We start from the raw sequence: 11124 nt of genomic DNA on the forward strand, positions 1-11124 counted from the left end.
AAGATGGAACGAAGGAAGTGACACCATTGCTGAGTGTAAAAGTGGACGTACGAGTGAACAAGATCGCACCACGTGTTGTTAGCATGCATGATCGTACGGTTATCCCATAATTGAAACGCATTAAGACAAAACGTCCTGTACGAGTCTTTATATGTATTATCAAAAGTAGTGACATCCACATGATTCTTTTTATTTTGTACGTACTTTAATTTTCAATAGGCGAATCAAATAGCCCTTTTGTTTTACGATTTAGCTGTAGTTTTCTTTACTTGTAAGTGAAAGATTTTAAGTTTAATTTTTTTTCTAAAGGTGAATTTAAATCATGTTATTACTAGCTAATTGTGAGACTAAACCCACCCCCTCTCCCTTAGTACACATAATATTGATTGTTAAAAAAAAAAAAAAGCCGAATCGAATAAATTAGCAGGAGTTTATAAAAGGTAAAAAGAAGTGTGTGAATAGTATCACCCATTGTAATGGACAATACTAAACTCCACCATAAAAAGAGCTGCATTTTCTCACTATCCTCAAGTGATGGTAGTGCTTACCTTTCTACTTATTATTATTATTATTGAATGAGTTTAAATTTTGAGATTTATATCAATCCATTAAACAAATCTCGAAATTTAAACTCATTCAACGAGTATAATAAAAAAGTAAGCATCACCATCAAGTGAGGGTGATAAACGAACATATTCCCATAGAAAGGTAGATTTCTATATTTTTAAAAATCAAAATAGTTTGAGTTTACTGCAATTTAGTAATATTCTTTTTGTACAAAATTCTATTTCAATCCTTAATAAATACTTTCAGAATAAAATTATGTATAAGATTAAAACTAAATCTACTCCTTAGACATTTAATTGTAGTTTTTTAATATTAATTAGGTTGTAATAATTTTTGACTTTTTTGTGCGTAGGTTATATATTGCTTCCCATAATCAATAAAAATGTAACTTTATCGATAATTATTGTTAAGTTTTAACAATAAGAAAAGTCATATATTATCATCTATTCTTCATTGTGCATGAATAATCATACTTATTAGATATTATAGTTTATATTTTTTTGTCGATTATTAGATATTATAGTTAAGTATCGATATTTTTGTACCAAAACTTACGTATTTTCGTACCTATGAGTTTTTTAAATATAACTTTTCTTTTTTGGGGATTTGATGTTGACTTTTTTTTTTTTAATTATAAGACTTTGAATATTGTAGAAATTTTTTCTATTAATTTGATTGAAGCACAAAAAAATACATTAATTATGTATGGATATTGAACTTCGGATGGTAAGTTTATAAATAATAAATGTGCTATAAATACTTAAATACGATAAGTTTTAATTGAATTAACTCTAGAAACCATTTAGGTTAAAATCTAAAAAGATCTTATTCAAACCCTAAAATCCAAAATCTCTATTTTTTATTTGTGAGTAAGAAATTTTAAATTCGATTCTAGTAAATGATGACATTGAAATCTAGGTTTACTACAATATAAAACCTCATCGAAGATCAAATGAAGTCGATAAAACAATTCTTTCGTCCGAAAAACTCGTTTCCAAGGCAAGTGCCGGTCAATTGTCATTGTAAAAGCTTTAGTTGGAAAAGATACAATTCTGATGAGCCGTCAAAAATGTTCTATCGCCGACTACATTATGCAGTCGGATTTGATGAAATGGTTGTCTGAAAAACGTTATAAGGATGATCTATTTTTCAGTGACCCTATGTTAGTCCTTTTATTTTATTATTATTATTATTTTTTGTAATTAGTTAAAGCATGGTTCTTTTTAGACCTCAAATAATATATAGTTGAAAATTGAACCCGTTAGAGTGGGTTAAGATAGAGGGCCCACAAGAGGAGGATAAGATCAAAGTCTTGGGCCTATGAGCCAACCCAATGAAAATAAATGACAGAGCGCTATTACGAAGACAAAATCACAACCATTATGAATGATTACTTATTGGTCTGGATTGTATTGGTAAATAAGACGAGCGCTTAATCAAAAAAGTATGTTTTGATTGTTTAAGCAAGTTGACAAAACTGACAACTTTATGACACAAGTCCTATGATGAGTTGATTTCATATTATATATTTTACCCTATTCTTAGTATATTTTGGTAATTATTTTGGTACAATTTTGATACTTTGTTTTATATTTTCAACATAGGACATTTGACTTCCTCTAGAGAAAAACGTGACCAAACAGATGAATTTTGGAGTGATTCCAATTGGATGATGTTCGTGTGTCTTTCAAGATGATTAAATCAAAATTCTAAATTTTTCTACCAAGCCGTTTGACTTGGCGATGAAATTAAGGTCCAGCACGCAACTTTCCCAGATTGATGTTTGTGGACATTTTGGGTATTTTGGAGGTCAAGATGGCATATTTTGAGGAAGATTCATTCTGAGGATTCGTAGGGGACGTCTTCAGCTTTCAAAAGAGACCTTTTGGGACCAAATTGGAGTTGATTTGATCAGTCAAAAGGGTGATTCTCTGATAACTCCGAATTCTAGTTCAAATAGGAAACCTTTTATTTTCAGTTTTTTCATTTAATTATGTTTCCTAGTTTTATTCTAAGACATTTTCTAGGTAGGGTTTTATTTTGTAGTAGTATAAATAAGGCTTTTTAGCCATTAGGGAGAAAAGGGGGGGAGAACACAGTATGTTGGCTTTAGAGAGCCTTGACGATTCAAGTTTATTTTCAAAGTGTTTTCCATCCATGTTCTTAATAATATTTTGTTTTATGATTGTTCGTAACTAGTTTCGTTTGCTAGGGCGAGGCCACGAGCCTTAGCAAGAATATTTAGTTTTTTTTTTTCAATTTACTTCTGATATTATGCATGCAAGTTTTGAATTGTTAATCACTGTTCTTTAAACTATCTATTTGTCTTGATGATTGGGCACCATTAGGATAATTAGAAAAGTAATTTGATGCAATTTTGACGGAGGGCTGTCCCTGAAATTAACTAAGGCTTCTTGTGGTTAATATGTGTAACTTCTTAGGATGGACGACACGTCTTAAGGGTTGTATGGTTTTTGAAAAGGTTTTCACAAAACTTAATGAGTCTTGCATGTTCATATTCGATCGGGGCGCCACGGACGGGTTGCATGTTAGATATATGTTCTATGTTGGAGGTTCCAAGTAGGGCATACTTTAGGAAAACCTAACCTTCAAAATATGCATGTGTAATTCATAAGGAATTAGAAGAACAACGTAGGATTATTAGGGTGACGACTGAACCCTAGGTTTTACAAATTGACTTTCTTTAAATTGTTCTCTAGTTAATTTCTTTAATTGTTTTATTTTAAAATTCGTTTTTATTATATTAAATTCTAGAATCAACATTTTTCAAACTTTGTTTTCAATAATTAAGAGTTGGTTTCAAACATAAATTATTTATTCAATCTCTGTGGAGAATGACCTTACTTGAGCTGCTATACTACGATAACCTTGAACTCTTGCAAGTATTTTTAAGTATTTTTATCCCTACTTTTGCAGGTGGTAAAAATCCCTATCAAGAAATTGACGCTGTTATGATACAAGCCCAATATACACTCTACTCAGACATAAACTCCAAGCCATGTGTTGGCCATCAACAAGAGCAGAGGTCCATGACTGAACGCAAAGGTTGTTAGACCTAGCACTTGGGAAAGTGTTTTCTTGGCCGCTCAGACCCAAGCGAAGTGCTTCGTACGCGTTGGCCTAGGAAACATTGCAATTAGCTCTAAGCGGATATTACTTCATTTGCACATGTCGATTGAATAATAGAAGAATAGCCGGCAAGTCATGTCTACACGTTTGGTTCATTTGATGCTAGTGCATTGGAGTACTTGAGAGCTAAGATTTTTGAAGTTCACTAAGGGCCTATATGATAGGAACAGGTACCTCTTAGAAGGGGTCCTTCCCTTTTATAACATTCTGACTGCCTTTATTTTCCCTCAAATATGCATAATCATTTCCGACAAAAATATTTCGCCCTCGATTATTGAAGACATTATACCGATGACAACTTATTGCTCTTTAGGTAATAATTTTCGAAAAAAAATGAACTATCCGTCGAGAAAATAAAAAACCAACTATAACCGAGGAGAAAGAGTTTTGTCGTAAATAAGTTTGGCGCCAACTTTTTCTATTAAAAAAAAAGTTACTTCCGAGGACGAGACGACCCTTTCCGATGGCATTTGAATGTCAAAACTAAATAGCAACTTGTTGAATTATTTGTTATGGACATAAAATTTTGGTCGGAAGTAGTGTTATTTTAGTTGGAGAAATTGTATTTCTCGGTCGCAGCATATGGTTTTTCGTTGCACTTATATATTTTGAGAAGGGAATGCAGTTGCTGACAAATTAGCCAACTTAGGGTTTCTCTCATCTTCTCTTGTTTGGTAGGTTAATCCTCCTTTTAAGATTCTTCCTTTTTTGCAATCAGATTTCTTAGGCATGTCAGCCTACAAGTTTATCTTTCTTCTTGATTTGTCATTTTCTTTTACCTAATCCTTTTGGATATTTTTTTTCCTATTTTGCAGCTTTTCTTGTGGATTATTACCTTTTAGGTTTTATTTGGAGGGGTTTGGTCCTATATCCCCCCTCTTTTTATTGAATTTTCTTTTTTGAGAGGGTTTGTGCCCCCTCCTCTTTTTCTTGTATTTTGTACTATTGGTGGTGGGCACAAATACGGTAGCATTTAAAAGGAAATCCGATAGACGACTTGAGGTAAGAATTGTGTTGATTAAACATTACATGAAAATATCTCTTTTGTTCCTCTAAAGCCCTATTTGCACGACTTTTGTCAACAAAAAATGTTACTCTTACCACTTATTTGTACCATATCTCTAATAAAGATGAGACCCAGATGCAGTGGCGGATCTAGGATTTCAAGATCGGAGGGTCCCAAGATAAAAGTTCAAAACAAAAAAAAAAAAATTAGACTAGTTTGTTTACATAACACTATTTTTTATTGAATTTGATTCATTGAATAATCAAAATTAATCAACCACATCAAGTGGCCAAGTGGTAAGGGTGTGGATTTCGGCTCTTAAAATACAAAAAACAGGGAGGTCCCAAGTTCGAGGCTCCAAGCTAGTGAGTTTGCTTGACTATGGTTAGGAGAAAGCTGAAATGCCTCTATGAGTCTTCTAGGCCCCTAGAAGGGGTGGATAACTGTGGCTTAGCACTAGTTGTCCCGCTTTAAATAAAAAAATAATAATCAAGATTAATTTCAAAGGTAATAAAACCAACAAATTCTCCTTAGCAACATAACGCATCAATTAATGACTTTACAAAGATGAAATTTGTTAACGTGAAATATATATTACAATTGGGAGTTGAGGTTAAAGTCTAGGATTAAAAAACTTAAATGAATTTGGAAGAAATAAAATTAGGCAGCTAGAGTTGGTGGAACGGCAAATGGTGCTAGGGGATGAGGATAACCGTGGCTCACCACTAGTTGTCCCGCTTTAAAAAAAAAAAATAAAATAAAATAATAATAATCAAGATTAATCTCAAAGGTAATAAAACCAACAAATTCTCCTTAGCAACATAACGCATCAATTAATGACTTTACAAAGATGAAATTTGTTAACATAAAATATATATTACAATTGGGAGTCAAGGTTAGAGTCTAGGATTAAAAAACTTAAATGAATTTGGAAGAAATAAAATTAGGCAGCTAGAGTTGGTGGAAAGGCAAATGGTGCTAGGGGATGAGGTAACTTGAGTTTAAAGTTGAGAGGTTGCAACGATTTAGAGGATTAAAACAAAAATTAGAAACCTCTTCTTCTTCTTTTTAAGCACTGCTGCATGCACATCCATGGAGGCAACTAGCCTCTCCGCTGCACCTGCCAAAATTGTTGGAGGGTCCCGAAGGTCGATCGCAAGTGTTTGTTCGGGCTTCCGAAGGGTCCCGGGACCTCCCGAGTCCCTATATGGATCCGTCCATGCCCACATGTATTGATAAATCCTACCTCTACTACAGAGATAATACAAATATATGATAAGTTTAACATTACTCTTTGTCAACAAAAATTTTACCGATGTAGCCCAGGGATCTTGAAGTGGTACATAATGTGCTTAGACGAAATTTCAAACGGAATTTCAAACAAAAATTGGCTCAAGTGGTACATTCACACGAAAAAGGGAGCACGGGTGGTAATGGAACAGGCAGATTTGCTCTTCCCACAAATGGAGCAGAATACACACATGAAACATGATCTAATAAGTTTCAACATAATTTACATCAATCTACAAATGCAGAGACATTGCTAGGTTGGTTCAATAACCTACTTCGTCGATTGCATCAGATAGAATTTTTTCAACTTTCTCCCCTTCTACTTTAACCTTCTTGTTTTCTCCTTGTTCGTTCTTGAACGCCGGATCCAACGTCCTCTTTACGTTGCTTTTCTCAAATTGTATGCCGTCTCTCAGTTGCATTGCGGCCGATGGAGTCCATCGATTAAGCTGATCTCTTAGTTCTTGAACTTCCTTGATCAGCTCCATTTTGTCCTCCTTTAGGTGTTTCACCTCTTCCCTTTCCGCTTCAAGAGTTCCTTGCAGCTTTTTCGCGAAGCTTTTCACAGATTGAATCAATGATTTCTGCTCACCAATTAAGAACTCATAGTCCTCTTTCAGCTTTCTCTTCTCCTCCTTTTCTTCCTTTAATTTTCTCTTCAATCTCTCTCTTTTATCATTCGTACTCTCCGACTTTTCACTATCCACTCTTCCTTGAGCTTTTGCAACTTCAGTACTTCCATTTTGAATCATTTCACATACATCTTCCAAACTTTGTTCCGAGTCTTCCTTATCATTCAACCTTTTTGAATCAATGTTAGTTGGAAGGAAATGCATTTCGGTCTTTTGAGCTCGAAATTCACCTTCTAATGATCCCGTTGTAACATCGAACAAATTTTCCCCTTCTTTATCTTCTCGGCCATCAAATTTAGCTTCTTCACATGTTCTTTCATTTTCTCTTCTTTTCTTCTTGTTCTCCTTAAAGCTGAGCTGAACAGTTGCATCATCCAAACAAACAAGATATCAGCATCTACTACCAACTACCGGCATTAGTACGTGTATACCAATTGGAACTACAGGTATTGTATAACAGTTATTACGCACGTAGATATTAATAAATTATAACTATAAACTTACCCCAATGTCTGCGACGTCTATATGTCTCAGTTTCAATTGCAGTTCCTTCACGCTCCATTTCACGATAGCTGGTTTATGTCCCTCCCTTCCATTGATTGGTTGTATGAGGTTCGTTCTCTCACACAACCAAAGCTGTCAGGACAAAAACAATTACAATCACATACTGCGGTACTCTTGCATTGGCAAGATACTATAAGTACCAAGAGTATGCCAATTACCATTATGACAACCACGCATCCATGAACAGAATACGGCTTAAATGTTCTGGTCGACTTTTCCAGTGACTTGTGTAGGTGGTCAGCTACTGCTTTTGCCCATGAATATCTTGAAATATTTTCTAAATCTTCACAATATTTGACGATATTCCATGAAGTTTCGGTACTTGAGCTGCATAATAAGAATGTAACACATAGTTCTAGTACAATCAGGCGTACGACGTCCTCTACATCTGCTTCTCTCTTCCCTTTTATCGCTTCTTTCAAAGCATCCTCCACCAATTTTTTTGATACTGTTTTTACCTTGAAATATCTTTTGGTAAAATCTGATTTGTAGTTCCTTAATCCTTTTAATTCTACTGCTTCCTGACCTTCTTGTGGAATTCCCAAAATTTCAGCGATGTCTTCGGTTGTCAACGATGCAGATGTGCTACCAAAGTCAAAACTCATTGTTCTGTAGTTGTAGCACTTGATGATGTTGCAGATGTCATTGTCGGATTTCTTGCATTGATCTATAGAAATCACACCTCTGTAAAATGCCGATATTAATGGCCAAAATGGAGTTTGTTGAAGCAACTCCAAGTGTCTTTCAGTCAAGTGTCTCTTAACTTGCTGCATTGTGTTAAAAAATGCAATCATATTACAACGGTATTGTACACGGTTTTCTCTTTTTCTCATTTTCGTCTTCTCCATGTTCTTCCTCTTCATCAGCATCTTTGCGTCCCTGCCATAACCTATATACGGCCACATTTAAAATTAACAACATATTTCAACATTTATACAGAAATCAGGTAAGTACAGAGGCACAATCATCAAACAGAAGTTAATCCTTCAAAATATAACCTCCTGAATTTCAATTACATAACCAACAAAATCCAAGCACTAAACTCAAAATTTAGAATAAACTAACTTCGTTCTTAATCGCAAATAGGAAGACAATTTCCACCGTTGATTTATTCAATCTTGCGGTTAGAAACAAGAGGGAGACTGCAAAGGCATAACAATGGAGTGTGGATATCTCCCTTGCGAAAAATGAAATGATACTAGATTTTCCTTTAAGTCGTTCTCTAGCATCAGTTTCATTTGAATCAATATTGTCCTTTCCACAAAAGCTGAACTTTACTTTGCCACATAAAATGTTGATTTATTTTTTTATTTTTTTTATTCTTTTTAACATTAAGGAATAGTAGTAGCCACACCAAATTAAAAGGTCAACTACAATTTTTATTTTAAATTCTTTTGACAGCAGTGTATTACACTTAGAGTCGAGACGATTTGAGTTAAATCACATAATGAGCATATTGTCATATATTAGTCTCGAATTTGTCATCCACGAGATTAAAATCTAATACCACCCACATTCAGATGTAGAGGAATAATCACTAAACTCAAGTTGTAAAAAGTCAATAAAAAAATTCTAATACCAATCGGAAAGAGTACTGTTATTCCTATTCCAATATCTTATCTCTCACATATTTTTTGATGAAATTTTTAATTACATCCATTTGTAAAATGATTGATAAAGACAAGGGAGATATAGATATGTGTGTATATATAAGTTGGCCGCAGAGAGGTAACTAGAACCCTAGACTGACATTGGTTTGTAAAAAGAATGGACCATTCTTAAGCCGAATTCTCAAAATAAAAAACAATAAAAACCCATAAAGGATGAGGATAGAAGAAATTATGGAAAGAAAGTGTGTACTAAAGGAAGAAGCTAGCATCCGATGATGATTGAATATTGATAGTAGTTGTTACTTCAAGTGCATAATCACACATCAGAGCATTTGAAGGATCATTCATTGTTGGAAGATTCATCCAATAAAACTTCGTTGTTGAAAAAATAACATTTCAATTTTTTAGGAATAATAGTAGGTGAGAAAAATATCATATTAAAGGTTATTTAAGAATAATAGTTGGTGGGGAAATAAAATTTCAAAATTTTAATATTTTATGATGAATGAGATTATAATGTGATGAGAAAATAAAACATTGATGGGTCTAACAACTCTCATTGAAAATTACTTAATTAACAAAATTTAACCAAACACATAAAAGTATAACCCCCATCCCACTAGTCAAAATTAAGCAATTACCAAAATTTCAAGCACTCAATTAAAATTCGCATTTTACCGCTCATGATTATGGTACGATAGTATTCATTTTCATTTGAAAATGAGATGTCTTAAATTTAAATCTCATAGATAAATTCAATAACAAATGAGTTAGCTGAGCTACTAATCTCTTTAGTGTAAAAATATCGTACTATGAAAAAAAAAAAAAATCCTTAATCCAAATTACCTGCAATTGGCAAACCTCCATTTCCTTCAACAGAAGAAGCAGAGCCAACTTCACAGTAATTACTGATTGCAGCCAGAGGCTTGCTTCTTCTTCTTTGCATGTTCCTCCTCTTCCCCAAAATGACCTCATTGCCCTGGTCTTTCACCGGAAACTTGTCTTCGATAACCGCCTCTGCCTTGACCATCACGGAAGGCTTGACCCTGAGCTCGTCCTCTGCTTTGAGCTTCTCGAGCCGCTCGAACTCGTGCTTTTCCTCCATCAATGCCTTCTCGTGCCTTTGCCTCTCAATTTCTCGCTTCAGTTCCGCTTCTCTCCCTGCTAAAGCCTCTTCGATTCGGGCGAAATCCTCCGCCCGAGACGCCGCTCTCAGCGACGAAACCAGCTCGGAAACGTTCCGATTTTCGGCTTCGGTTTCGCCCTCGTGGTCGTTAGAAAGAATCGTACGTCGTGTCTCCGCCACCATTTTCATGGACGGAAATTGAACCGAAGGTCCGTAACCGGGCCGAAGACGTCTCCGAAACACAGTGGGAGTGACCGGAGGGACCCAAGTCTTGAAAATATGAACGAAGAGTGCGATTATGGTCCGTATGCCACTTTTGTACCAGGAAATAATGCCGAGTGTCACTGAAGAGTGTACCTACGAGTGCACATGATCGTGCCACGCGTTGTTAACATGCATTATCGTACGGTCTGTTATTTATTATGTATATCAAAGAGTACTTAAAAGGCTAGCCTAATCTCATCGATATTGTAAATAAATGGATAATTATTGCATTCCCTTCTTACATGAGTTTATTCTCATACTTAAAAGTATCTTCATTGTACAAACTTTATAGTAAGAAGTGTTCAATCTCTGAAGAGTAGTTCCATCGTGGGAAATGACCCTCTAGGCTATTCATTATTTAATTCATTCAGTAAATTGTAAATGTCTTAATGAACATTAACTTTCTTTTGCATTTCCACCCTTACACTGAATAGTCTTGGCAATAGGTAATAAAATATTAGTGTTTTTTTTTATTTATAAAATAATACAAAATAATTTAATTTGTTATTTCAGATAAGATTTTTAATCGTTCTCATTGCGCCATGTGTCATTATCTGAAAAGACAATTATTGGTGATGGATTTTGATAATATTTTTATCCAATGCTCTCGTGCCACGTGTCGTTACCTTTTCAGAATCGTTGATGATAGATTTCCGATAAGATTTTTAACCAATCACGTCGAGCCACGTGTCACAATCTGTTTATAATTTTTGAGGATAAATTTCGACCAGATTTTTAAAGAATGACGGCATGCCACGTGACATTATCTACAAGTTAATCATTTCTGAATCCTCCATATAATCCATCATCCATCCTCAGAAATCTCACACCAATTTTCTGAAGATTTCTATCATTATTCATAGTTTCTGCTTCATTCTTCATTAAAATCAAAATCTGTATCATTATTCATAGTTT

General features: G+C 34.5%; 1 protein-coding gene across 1 annotated transcript; it reads right to left on the reverse strand.

Annotated features, from left to right (window-relative positions):
- Positions 1 to 6168: 6168 nt before the first annotated feature.
- Positions 6169 to 10217, reverse strand: LOC103943750. The gene is made up of 4 exons (XM_009354094.3): positions 9666 to 10217; positions 7368 to 8098; positions 7150 to 7281; positions 6169 to 7002 (listed from the first exon to the last, which is right to left on the reverse strand). Exons 1-4 carry the CDS (start codon positions 10132 to 10134, stop codon positions 6277 to 6279), a joined length of 2058 nt encoding a protein of 685 aa, XP_009352369.2. The 5' UTR covers positions 10135 to 10217; the 3' UTR covers positions 6169 to 6276.
- Between the last annotated feature and the right edge of the window lie 907 nt (positions 10218 to 11124).

The sequence above is a fragment of a genome, unplaced genomic scaffold (genome assembly GCF_019419815.1).
Source record: "Pyrus x bretschneideri cultivar Hongxiangsu unplaced genomic scaffold, Pyrus_bretschneideri_v1 Contig3, whole genome shotgun sequence".
NCBI classification, from domain to species: domain Eukaryota; kingdom Viridiplantae; phylum Streptophyta; class Magnoliopsida; order Rosales; family Rosaceae; genus Pyrus; species Pyrus x bretschneideri.

Bases quoted from the DNA above. Each gene is read 5' to 3' on its own strand.
- LOC103943750 (XM_009354094.3), bottom strand. From the start codon at position 10,134: ATGAAAATGGTGGCGGAGACACGACGTACGATTCTTTCTAACGACCAC. The intron at 7,282-7,367 runs GTAATTGGCATA...TTGTCCTGACAG, and splicing joins GATGCGTGGTTGTCATAATG to CTTTGGTTGTGTGAGAGAAC. The intron at 7,003-7,149 runs GTAAGTTTATAG...GCAACTGTTCAG, and splicing joins TAGACGTCGCAGACATTGGG to CTCAGCTTTAAGGAGAACAA.